This window comes from Balaenoptera musculus, chromosome 6 (assembly GCF_009873245.2).
Source record: "Balaenoptera musculus isolate JJ_BM4_2016_0621 chromosome 6, mBalMus1.pri.v3, whole genome shotgun sequence".
Classification (NCBI taxonomy): domain Eukaryota; kingdom Metazoa; phylum Chordata; class Mammalia; order Artiodactyla; family Balaenopteridae; genus Balaenoptera; species Balaenoptera musculus.
Window position 1 is genome coordinate 21,575,014 of NC_045790.1, and position 12,410 is coordinate 21,587,423.

General features: G+C 46.0%; 1 protein-coding gene across 2 annotated transcripts in view; it reads right to left on the bottom strand.

Annotated features, from left to right (window-relative positions):
- The window catches only part of ROR2 (receptor tyrosine kinase like orphan receptor 2), a 219,121-nt gene that overhangs the window by 41,246 nt on the left and 165,465 nt on the right, over nucleotides 1–12,410 (bottom strand). For both annotated transcript variants that reach the window (XR_005020403.1, XM_036856468.1), the window contains exon 2: nucleotides 5,827–5,904. Coding sequence is in view for 1 of the 2 variants with exons in the window: in XM_036856468.1 (XP_036712363.1) it covers nucleotides 5,827–5,904 (78 nt within the window). In the remaining variant the exon portion in view is untranslated. The remainder of the gene's footprint in view (nucleotides 1–5,826; nucleotides 5,905–12,410) is intronic.

Genomic DNA, 12,410 nt, shown 5'->3' on the forward strand with positions numbered 1-12,410 from the left:
GAGGGGAGGTGCCAAGTTCCCAGCCACAGACTTCACGCTAACTGTGTCTGCAAGCAGGGTGCTGTTTTCAAGTCTACCCCATCAGCCCTGGAGACGCTCACTCTCTAGTAAACTGCAGGAGACAATCACACACACATTCACACACACACCAAGAGTTCCAGAATAAAACAGAAATGCACCCAACATATATGCTAATCAATCCTGGTGTCCTGTGTGAATCAGGAACCAGGCACCCAGTAAACAAGACATCAGGCATCGTCTTCATGCCAACATGGTGAACTCTGTTGATGGCTTTTTTTTCTCTGTCCCAGGAAATTTTAGTTCAGCACTGCAGCACAGCGTGTCACAAATAGCAGGGGGCAGCCTGGTAAGTAAGGCATCGACTCCTGCCCTGTGATTTAGAATGCCCTTCAGATCACCTCTCATTGCAACACATCCTCAAGTGGGGAGAGTCAGGGATTCCCCTTCTGGTTTCAGCGGGGACGATGAGCAGCCCTTCTCCTAAGACAGGAGACACAAGCAAGCGAGTCTATTTTTGGAGGCTGTAGGACGAACAAGATGAGTACCACCCGTCCGGGCTCTCAGAAATGATCCACTTCCCACACACATTCCAAAGTACTGATTCTACAAAACCGGAGATGTGTTACATATGCATTTAAAATACAGCCTTGGAACAAAACAGCAAATGGTTTCTAGGCCAAATGCACACTTTCGTAAGTATAATAATAATAAATAGTGTGTCTAATATAGCAAAGAGTATAAAACTCCTGTTAAATATCACTGTAACTGGAGTCGTAAGCCTTCAGTGCTAACAATGACAGTACTTTGGAATACAGAAATTTCAGGCAAACGTTTCAACTGTAAATCACAGTGTCTTTTGTATTCATTTTTTCCTTCTAGACTCTGGGATCTCTCTCTTTCTGAATACCAACCACCAATTATATGTTAAGTGCTCAATCTTGGCCCAGTGCATTTGAACTCCAATGCTTTTTACCCTTGTAACTAATTCTCAGATCCTGTTTTGCTCAGTGACAGACTGGCCCGCTGGCCGTTTCCACCTGCCTGCAATTTTACAGATGCGTGGGCATCATAAATGGTAACTGGGTTAAAGAAATAGCTCATACAGTCCATTCGGCTATTATTATTTTTTATACATGATTTAAGCCAAATGTGGCCAAGCAGTAACGCTCCCTGAAGCTCTTTAAACAAAAAAATGCATGGAATAATAAGTTTGGCATTGCCAGGCCAGTTCCTTCCGTCACTGAGGGTGCGAGAAGGAGGTCGGGGGAGCAGAAAGGAAGAGTGGATTGAGTCCTCTTTTGTGCAAGAGCCATAACCCATAAGGAAGTAAAATCGCACAACAGGACTAGAGAATTGGGTTGCAAGGGAATAACTGATGCCCCTGGGTCTCCCCGGGGGGCCATTCACCAGGCTCCTGCCCCTGAGGGGCTGCTGCGGTCTCGATGCCTAGAAACTGATGGACACACTGAAAATCGTAACTGTGATCATGACAAATGGCCTCAGCATCCAGCCACTGCTTTTTGGGTGAGAGCTATACACTAAGCCCTTCCATCCCTCCAATGGCTGGGGGTGAGATGTGGCCGAGAGCAGTGCCCAGACCCCAACAGGATGGTGGAGCGCCACCCAATCCAGGCCTGTCTTCTGGCCAAGCCAAGCACGGACCGCTGCACTCACCATGCTTCACTATCCGGTGCTGCCACCACAGAAAAGGGGCCCAGCTTGCTGTGGTCCTCTGCATCCTTTTTTACTGCCTTTTTACAAGCGTGTACACATTCTCACAGACACGTGTACACATACACGCACACCCGCCTGACAAGTTAACTTCAGCAACTGGTATTTCTGTGCCCTGGAGAAGCTTCCAAACTCTAACTGAAACTCCCCTCAGCCCTGCACACACACTGATGTGCACACAGGTGTAACACAATCACAAGTGGGTTAACAAAATCAAGAGGCAATCCAATCCCAACTAAGCAGAGGACATTAGAAAGCATCCTGTCCTAGGCTTGAGAAGTTGCTTGAATACCAAAAAGGAGGTCAAGGAATCCCACCCAAGCCACTGAAGCTGACTTATTGATGTTTGGAGCTTACGGCTAGTTGGCAATAAAGTTTCTATGACCGTTTAGCCCATGGTCATTTCAGCACCTCGATTAGCAAATGCATCTTCCAACCAAGTGGACCAAGAGTCCAGCGGCTGCTTCTGCCTCCCAGAGGGCAGCTGTGAACACTCGGCTTGAAGAACAGCGGTAGCCAGTGCAGCACTCCCTCCCGGCCCCTGCACACCCCAGCCCATGCCCACAAGGAAGCCCCACTCTGGCTGGAGGGAGAGGTCTGCACATCTAAACACAGCCCCGGAGCACGTTTTCCCTAGGGGATATTAGCGTCCACGGAATGACTGCAGGTTGGATTTTAGGCTGTTACTGTGGCTCGTCCACTTATTTACCCAGCCACACCTCCCTCCTAATTCCCCTCCACTTCCCCTCCATCATCCTCCAGAGCTGCCAGGGAGATCTTCACAGAGAGTAAATCAGGTTACACCACATCCCAGGCTTTCCAGAGTGAAGGGCATCTCTTACGATGAAATAGAGCTTTCTCCTGCCATCTAAACAGCTGTGCATGCTCTCCTAGGGCTGCCCAACAGAACTTTCTTTGATAATGGAATGCTCTAGATCTGTACTGCCCATGATGGTGGCTTCTAGCCACAGGTGGCCCCTGAGCACTTGAAATATAGCTAGTAAGACCAAGGAACTGGAGTCTTAATTTTATTTAATTTTAATTGACTTAAATTTAAAGACCCACACGTGGCTGATGGCCATGGTACTGGACCGAAAAACCTCTCCAGCCTCAGCTCCCCCAGCCCATAAGCCCCCACCTTCTCCCAGCTGCCCCAGGACACCGAGTCCTCTTGGCCTCAGGGTCTTTTCACAGGCTTCTGCCTTGGCCCCAGACACACCCTCTCCCCACCTTCTTTTAGCAAATGTCAGCTCTTCAGACCTCAGCACAACATCCTTTCCTTAAACCAAGACCCCCTTTCCTTTCCTTCCAGTTCACCACGCCCTCATTTCTTCCTTCAGACTACTCGTCACAACTCCTAGTTTTATAACTTACCAGTTTTCCCTTACGATGCCAATTCCCCAGTCCAGTAAACTCTGAGAGGCAGAGACACACTTGTTTTGATCACCAGTGTGTGCCCAGCCTCACACAGCGCCTGGTACGGAGCAGTCAGGAAATCTGTGTGGGCTGTCTCGACTTCGGGCTCAGTCACACTTGTGAGCAGTGATTTCAGAATCTAACCATCAAAAAGCATCTTTCTTCCTAAGAAACCTCTCCTGAGGCCCAGCATTGTACACAAGCTTCCAGAGACCGGGTCTTGTCTGTCTGGGGAACACACCCCTGTCCCAGTAAAGACCCTCGCCTAACAAGCAAGGTCACAGCGACCAAAGTAGGACTTCGAGGGGGTCGACTGAGGAAACTAACTTGGGTATTTACTGCATAACATACTAAAGAGGAAAATCCTTGTCAAGGAGCCTCCAGACACCAGACGCTACCAACAGCACGTAGATCCATGCACGCTTATTTTTTTTTAATTGGAGTAGAGTTGATTTACAATGTTGTGTTAGTTCAGGTGTACAGCAAAGTAAATCAGTTATACATATATATATATCCACTCATTTTTAGATTCTATTCCCACGTAGGTCATTACAGAGTATTGAGTAGAGTTCCCTGTGCTATAAAATGGGTCCTTATTAGTTACCTATTTTATATACAGTAGTGTGTATATGTCAATCCCAATCTCTCAATTTACCCCTCCCACCCCTTTTCCCCCCTGGTAACCATAAATTTGTTTTCTACATCTGTGACTCTATTTCTGTTGATTTAAATGACTGTTCTGAGGCCAGAAGGGAGCAGCTCCCTGTGTGACCCCAAGAGGCCCTTTCAGGACACAGAGGGACATCTGGTCAACTCGGCTGAGACTGGTGGACTTGAGTCATTGCTGCTCAATCCCCAGGAGACCCGGCCTCGGACACGTGGAGGTGAACACATTCCTGAGGGGACACAGGGACCCTCAATGTGCAAGGGGCTGAGAAACTAATATGGATTTCTGGGTTCTGAATAATGATTAAGAAAAGAAATGAAACAGAAATGAAGTGGTTGTTTTAATCGTTAATTGTTATACACTGAACTGTGTCCCCCCAGATTCACATGTTGAAGCCCTAACCCCATGTGTGTGACAGTATTTGAAGGAGAGGCCATTGGGAAGTAATTAGGGTTAAATGAGGTCATGAGGGTGGGGCCCCCAGGAAGGGATCCGAATCTTTATAAGACAGGAAGACAACAGAGCCCGCTCTCTCTCCCTGTGAGGACACAGCAAGACTGCACTGCCTACAAACCAGGAAGAGTGCCCTCACTAGGACCTGGCCATGCCAGCACCTTGATCTTGGACTTCCAGCCTCCAGGACTGTGAGGAATAAATATCTGATGATTAAGCCGTTCAGTCTGTGGTGTTTTGTTGCGGCAGCTCAAGCTGACTGACGCAATAATCTAAGGCAATATGGTGACAGCGGATGAAGCGGGAAAATCGTCACTTCCTCAAGTGACTGGGCTGCATCACAGGAAATGGGGTCTATCGACTCTACAAATCTAAGATGCCAACAAAGTGTGCCAAGTGAACAGTAACCCTGACGGTGACCTCTGGGAAAGCCCGGAGCAACAAGACAAAGAACATGGTCTTTGGTGATCCTTTGGAGGAGGGCCACCTGCCTGTCTGAGATGCCCCCTAGTCTGGACAATTACACCTCGACAATAAGCCCAGAAGACGGCCGCTTGTCAACAGGAGACTCTGTGGCCAAGCCAGGAGTCCAGCTCTTACGGCTCCACTCAGGCCCACGAAACACCCCCAAAGCCCCTTCCTCCCTCCAGTGGCCATCTGTCTACCCCTGCCCTCTATCTCCCACCCACCCACAGGCTTCTGACTAGCTTCAACCAGTCCTCAGCACCCTCACAACTGCATCAAGAGACACAGATGTGGAGGGAGGCAGGCCACTGCGCAGATACTAAGCAGGACCCTGTGGGGTTCCTGGGCACAAAAGCCTGTGTCCCCCATTCCTTGATTACAGGAAATAGGCTTCATTCAGCCTCCATGACCTTCCCTGAGTTCCAATGGGCAGTTCCAACAGTTGCTAATCAGGGAAGGGAGGGGATGTGGAGACAAGGGAGGAACAGTCAAGAAACAGTAGTGCAGCCTTGGGGCAGGGTCCTGGTTCCCCCTCAAGGGAGATACATAACAATATCTTTGAGCTGTTTTGCAGAAACTGAAACCCCCACCTGGTGGGAGAAGTGAAAGGTATGCTGCCCACAAGCACGAAGACCCCAGACCAGTTGGAACCAGAAGGTTGATGATGCTGACTCCCACTTGCCTCACCACCAACCAATCAGAAGAATGTCCATGAGCTGACCACGCCCTCTTCTTTGAACCATTACCATAAAACTCCTCACAACCCCCCTCCAGGTTGGGACACACAGATTTGAGGGCATTAGCCTGCTGTGGCCCCCTTTGCCTGGCAAAGCAATAAATCTATTCTTTTCCACTTCACCCAAAACTCTGTCTCCGAGATTTGATTCAGTGTTGGGATACAGAGGCTGGATTTGACTTCACACCCACCCATGGGGCAGCACTGGGCCACAGGGGACCCTGACCATCCATTTCATCAGGCCAAGCCTTGAGTAGAATGGCACTGTGAGCCCCTCTACATGGTACTCTGAAAACACTTTCGAACACTTGCATTCAAAGAGCACTTCACAATTTACCTTTCAGAGTTGGAATAGGGCTGTCGGGTCCATCCAGTTGTCCCAAAGGGTCATTCGGGTCGGGAACCTCTGCTTGCCCTGGGCAAAAGAGCACAGCACACACATTACTGAGATTTCCCTTCGGGACCTTTACTCTGCTTCTCATGCAGAGACAATAGTGTTTTAGCAAAACTCCCCACTGTATAGAAAACCTAGAGGGATAAGGCGTTGTGGTAACTTCCAGAGGGCTTTTCTAGCATCAGATCTGATACAACAGCAAAAGTGATTCTTGCTTTATCCCAAGAACAGCAAAATGCAAATGCTTCGCGGCACATACAGAGGAAGCAAACATGTGGCTGAAGTTTCATTAAGGGAAAGAGAGAGAGATTAAAACACGGGCTGGCAAAATTAAACACTCTGGAGCCAGAGTCAGCAGATGGCCCTCCAAATAGAGGTTCCTGGTAATTCTGAATACATTCAGAATTGGAGGGTTTCTTCAGCAGCTCATTCATTCCCCTCCCGGCCCCCAGACCCACCGGCAGCCAGCAGTCAAGAACTGATCGACCCATAACTGTAAGGACAGAAGTTTCTCATCTTAAAGGCAATCACAACCCCGCACCTCAGAGGCTGTGTCAGACGGAGAAGCCACTCCCAAAATCATAAACACCCAAAGTCATAAACAGATCTGGTCTGTTCAAGTGGGAATACAACACACAGTCATGGGTCCCCCGTCCTGGAATGCCGGGGAAGGGTGGGCAGGTGTGACTGATGACCTAGAAACCGTTTGGGGCCTCCTAGAGACCCTTCTCAATATCCCAACGCGGCTTACTTTCAAAATTTTCACCCCATACCTTGGCCTTGACTGGGTCACACTGGATGGAGGTGGGGGTAGAAATGGCGAAGTCAAGGGCGACTCTGACTACACATCTGGATGAATCTGGGTTTATGGCATCAAAGCCTATCAAAGAGTGGGACACACATACAATGGAAAATGATGCAGCTTAGAAAGAAGGAAATCCTGACACATGTTACAACATGGATGAAACTTGAAGACATTATGCTGAGTGGAATAGCCTGACACAGAAAAACAAACACTATATGATTAATGAGATACATAGAGTAGTCAAATTCAAAGAAAGTAGAATAGTGGGTAACAGGGATTGTGGGGAGGCAGAATGGGCAGTTAGTGTTTGTTTAATAGGGACAGAGTTTCATTTTGGGAAGATGAGAAAGTTCTGAAGCTGGATAATGATGATGGATTTACAACAATGCGAATATACTTGATGCCACTGAACTGTGCATTTAAAATGGTTAAGATGGTAAATTTTATGTTATATGTATTTACCACATTTGTAAAAATTTATTAAAGGCAGTTTATAATTCAATATTGGGTCACCCCACTTGTCTCTCAAATGAGAGACGAGAACTAACAAAGCCCCCGGACACTTCAGATCCCGCTTAAGATGAGGCCTTGCTCAAAAAAACTAGTGTCTAAAAGTGAAGTACAAGTGATTTTCAGGCAGAACCAGGTACGCAAGATTCTTCAAATTATTTAGCTAAACAAACACTGGCCGGTTTACACTTAAGGGTACCCGTGTGTCTAAGCTGATCCTCTCTACCCGCTTGTTCCTAAGTCACAGGACACTCGAGGCGACGCATAAGCTTGCAATGCCCTTAGAATTCAGGCCCAGTTCCCAAGCAACCAACAGGAGACATTATTTCTGAATGGGCCCATGGCTTTTCACATTCAATTATGGTAGAATCCTTCTTTCTATCACTCCCAGTCCAAACTTACCCACCCATCAGAAGCCATGCACCCGTACCATCTTTCATAAAATGTCCTTGATCAACCATTCAGAAGTAACATCTTTTAAAACTATGCCCCAAGAGACTTCCCTGGTGGTACAGTGGTTAAGAATCCGCCTTCCAATGCAGGGTACTCGGGTTCGATCCCCGGTCGGGGAACTAAGATCCCACATGCCCGGGGTAACTAAGCCCGTGGGCTCTAGAGCCCGCATGCCACAACTAGAGAAAAGCCCGAGCACTGCAACAAAGAGCCCGTGCGCCACAGTGGAGGATCCCGCATGCCTCAACTAAGACCCGACGCAGCCAAATAAATTAATAAATATTAAAAAAAAAAAAACCCAAAACATACCGTACATCTCTCCTATGGCAATCACATCATTCTCTGAATTAATAGTTGCATATATTTTAATTTTCCTCAATGGGTTGTAAACAACTGGAGGACATCAGATGCTGCATCTCTATTGAGGGCTAATGGTCCTAGCACTAAAACCTAGACAGAATCTGGGGCTGCTACAGGACAGAGACGAGCATAAGCTATGTAAGCCAATCAACGCGGTTCAGTTGGGGTTTGAAATTTTAAATTGGCATGTTACACATACCATCACTCAGCACTGTTTAAATGTAGAGAGACCACAGGAAATCAAACACACTTGTACTATATACACATATCTGAAAGAGGCATAAAAATTATTAACTGCTTAGAAATTGACAAATGGTGTGAAACAGTCAAATAAATATACACTGAAGAAAAATAAGCGCCATTAGCCCAATTCCACTGGGCACAAGGTTCCTGGCTCTTCCAAGGCAGCTTTTACTTTGGAAGCAGAAGTATTTTCATGAGCATCCAAGCCGGGGGGTGGACATGCACACTCTTCATGGGAGAAGAGCCGGAGGTGATCCAAATGCTTCGGTTGACTCGTGAGCAGATGTCACCCCCACAGAGACATGCAAAGTTGCTCTCGACATTAGAAATGCTGAGATTCTCCCTGAATATATTGCCCTGGTCAGCACATATGCTGGAATTTGATTTTTTGTTTCTCCTCAGCCTTAATTTTTACCCTAGGTAAAATTTAGTTTGGGTATTTGAGCAAGAGAGCGTCATCTACATATTTGGAAAAACAGGTAAGTTTCAAGTAGCCCACCAGGCTAATATCAGGGACCCCAAGCTTTGGGACTTAGATGTGAAAGCATACAGTGGCTAAGAGCCTGCCCATTTCCTCTGCAAGTCAAATGTGTGAATAAATTCACGATATCCAATCACCTCGGTCCTTAGAACTGACACCTTAAGTTCCAGCAAAACGAGGCCCTGTTGTTGCTTCCTGAGAAACAAGGGCAGTGTTTACATTCTGAAGTTAACAGTCTTCATTCTCCTACAGTGCAGAACAGCCATCTTTACTCAAGATGCTGCACCTCCTAAAATTTACAAGCAAAATGTAACAGGGGCAAATGTGAACCTGGGGTATGGGGACAAGTGAGACCAGGGTCTAGTGCCTCGGCAGATTCCAACAGGATTTCTCCTGGCCCTAAAAGGGTCAAAAACAACCCAAAGGAAAAAAAAATGAAACAAACGTAAAACAGAAACAACAAAAACTGCCACCCACACGTCAGTGTCACTATTAGTTATCTGAAATTATATAGGTAATTTAAATGTCCTCTTTTATTTTATTTTTCAACATCTTTACAACGAACAAGCATCAAGCTTTTAACTGACATAATTCACATACCACAAAAGTCCGCATTTTAAAGTCTATAATCAAGTGGTTTTTAATATATTCACAAGGTTGTTCAACCATCTCCACTATGAAATTCTGCAATATTTCCTCACCACCAAAAGTAACCTTGTTCCCATTAGCAGTCCCCCGGAATCCCACCTCCCCCAGACCCTGTAACCACTAACCTGCTTTTTGTCTCTATGGATTTATCTGTTTGGGCCATTTTATATAAATGGAATCATACAATATGTGGGCTTTTGAACAAACATTAATTTTATTAGGTTTTTAAAATTTCATGCCCAAAAAGAGAAAAAAAAAAAAAAAAGGCTAGAGAGAAGCACACTGCACTAAGTGATTAGCAAAGGCCATTAAATGCTACATCAGCACATCAGACCACTGCCCAGACCCTGTGGGGAGGTTTTGGCTGCCCAAGTAGACAGGATGTGGAGGACGCATGGGAGACACAGTGATGACTAAAGGATGAAAGACAGAGAACTATGAAAAGCCAGAGAACTAGGATTATTTATCCAAAGATATGATGGTTTAGGAGCTGAAAGTCTCACTCGGAAGAGACCAGCACACGTTCACATTCCTGCTGTAGATAAGACATGGCTCGTGACAAGAACTAAGGAAGGATTTCATCACTGTGAGTTTAGGGGCCACCAAAATGAATGCAGCATTGGGAACTCGTGTCATCTGCTTTCTCCCCAACTAGCATGTTCTTCTGCAGGTCACCAGGGCCGGACAAATGACCTCTATCCACCTTCTTCACCCCATAACCCACCTTGGCAATTACTGCCAGCCCAGTTCAGTCAGCGACTGGTCCAAGGCGGTGTGAGTCCAGTCAGATCTCCCACATGGCTGTCCTGAGTGCTTCTTTACACAAAGGTCCCCTTGGGTTTACCTGGTGCCGGTACCCTCACCCCAGCTGGCTGACTGGAGATGGGGAAGACCTAAAGAGAGAAAAGGTTCCGGGAGGATTTGGCTGCCTTAACTCCTCAGGACTTAATTATTGTTTTCTGAAAACCAGGCTACTACTTGGAGCAAATCTACATGTCCTTCGTTTTGGTAAAATACTAAAAGTTGTACTAACACCACACGTGTCCATGAAGAATGTGAATTCACGGGGGCTTCCTTGGTGGTGCAGTTGTTAAGAATCGCCTGCCAATGCGGGGGACACGGGTTCGAGCCCTGGTCCGGGAAGATCCCACATGCCGTGGAGCAACTAAGCCCGTGTGCCACAACTACTGAGGCCCGCGCGCCTGGAGCCCGTGCTCCGCGGTGGGAGAGGCCACTGCAATGAGAAGCCCACGCGCTGCGACGAAGAGTAGCCCCCGCTCGTCACAACTAGAGAAAAGCCCGTGTGCAACAACAAAGACCCAACGCAGCCAAAAATAAAAATAAGTTAAAAAAAAATAAACTTATTTAAAAAAATGTGAATTCATGACGCTCTTTTTCCATTGGATGTGAGTGATCTTCACTGTAAAAAAAAAACACACAGGGCGACAGTGTAAAGCTACCGGAAAACTAAAACCTTTGATAGCATCAATCAGGTAGTGGTCATTAACTCTTTATTAGTTTTTTGATGTTTAAAGAAAGGAGAGCATTTAATATGGAAAAATTTAAGTGTGGCTGGTTGCCATGCAATGATACATTAAGTGTATAATTTGATCCGTGTCAAAATTACACCTTAAAACCTAGAGCAAAGACTACCTACAATGTGGTAACCAGAGCGGGATCCTAGAACGAAAAAAGATATCCAGAAGTCCAAAGAAAGATGAATAGTATGGATTTTAGTAAAGAATAATGCGTTGATCTTGGCATATCCGCTGTGACAAAGGTACCGCACTAATATAAGATTTAACGCTAAGAGGAAGCAGAGTATGAGGAATATGCAAACCCTCTGCCCTATCTTCACACAGTAAAAAGTTTATTGAAGAACAATTAAACATTCTTCCACACTGGTCAAGCACTTAACCAAGGCTCACAAGTAAAGAAGAGCTGTAGGAAAGACCCTATCTCCAAACAGCCTTAATGGTGCAAGCCAGGCATGAATGTTAACCACGTGAACAGAATACGATACAGATTCACAGAATCTGGTACAGTTTATTCAAAGATTCAACAGCATAACAGCGAATGCTCAGCAATTAAATCACTTTTGAGAATATCGGGTTTTGAGCAAAATTTTACGTTAATTGTCATGGCATGGCGATACTGGCTCCTAACCTGATACTTAGCATGTATTCTTAGCAGTACTTATCACTGTCCCGTATATTCAGGGCTCAACCAATTGGTGTCTGAAGAAAGACCAGATGAAAGGATGCATTGTTGATGTCTCTGGGCTGGTTAAGAAATCAGGGTTTCCCACAAGCTTGCAATAGCTGGAAATGCACGTCCGGCCCAAATGTGTGCAAATTCTGAGTAATTAGAAACCGTGCCTCAGTCAAACAAGATGTCCTACAGACCTTCTCTCAACACAGGCCTCTAATGTGACATCTTGATTTAAGGCATCGATAAGGTAAGAGAAATTTATATCTGCAAAGTACAAGTGGGTCTCTTCTGATTCTCAGGCTCCTTCTCTGGTCTTAAAATACAGCTCTCTCATTAAGAGCAGAGACATGATTAAGAGAGAGTTTACTAATGAAGTTCAACCCACACCCTTGGATTTGAGCTCATGTGCTACTCTGTTTTTGATTTGTGTTTCTCTTAAAAAATGTTTTGTTATTCAGACTATTCACCCATTAATCTCTACCTGTTGATGTGAATCGGTACACTTGTTGTGATTTAATTATATGCAGTCTCTGGCCTATTTGGACAACTTCAAAGCAGCCTCCTTTTAATTAGTGAGGGTATTTCATTCACCAAAGCTTTGCATTCTTGGATTTGGTCATCCTTAATGACGGTGTAATTTCCAGAATATGAGAACGAACAGCAGTCAGGGCACATGGGTAAAAGACCACAGCCTGGAAGGGAGGACCGTGCAGCAGGCCAGGAGCCTCTGGAAGGGCAAGCATGGATTTTATGATTAGCCGTGCTGCATGAAAAGTCAGCACATCCACTGGCAACTGGAAACGTCCATAATGTGTT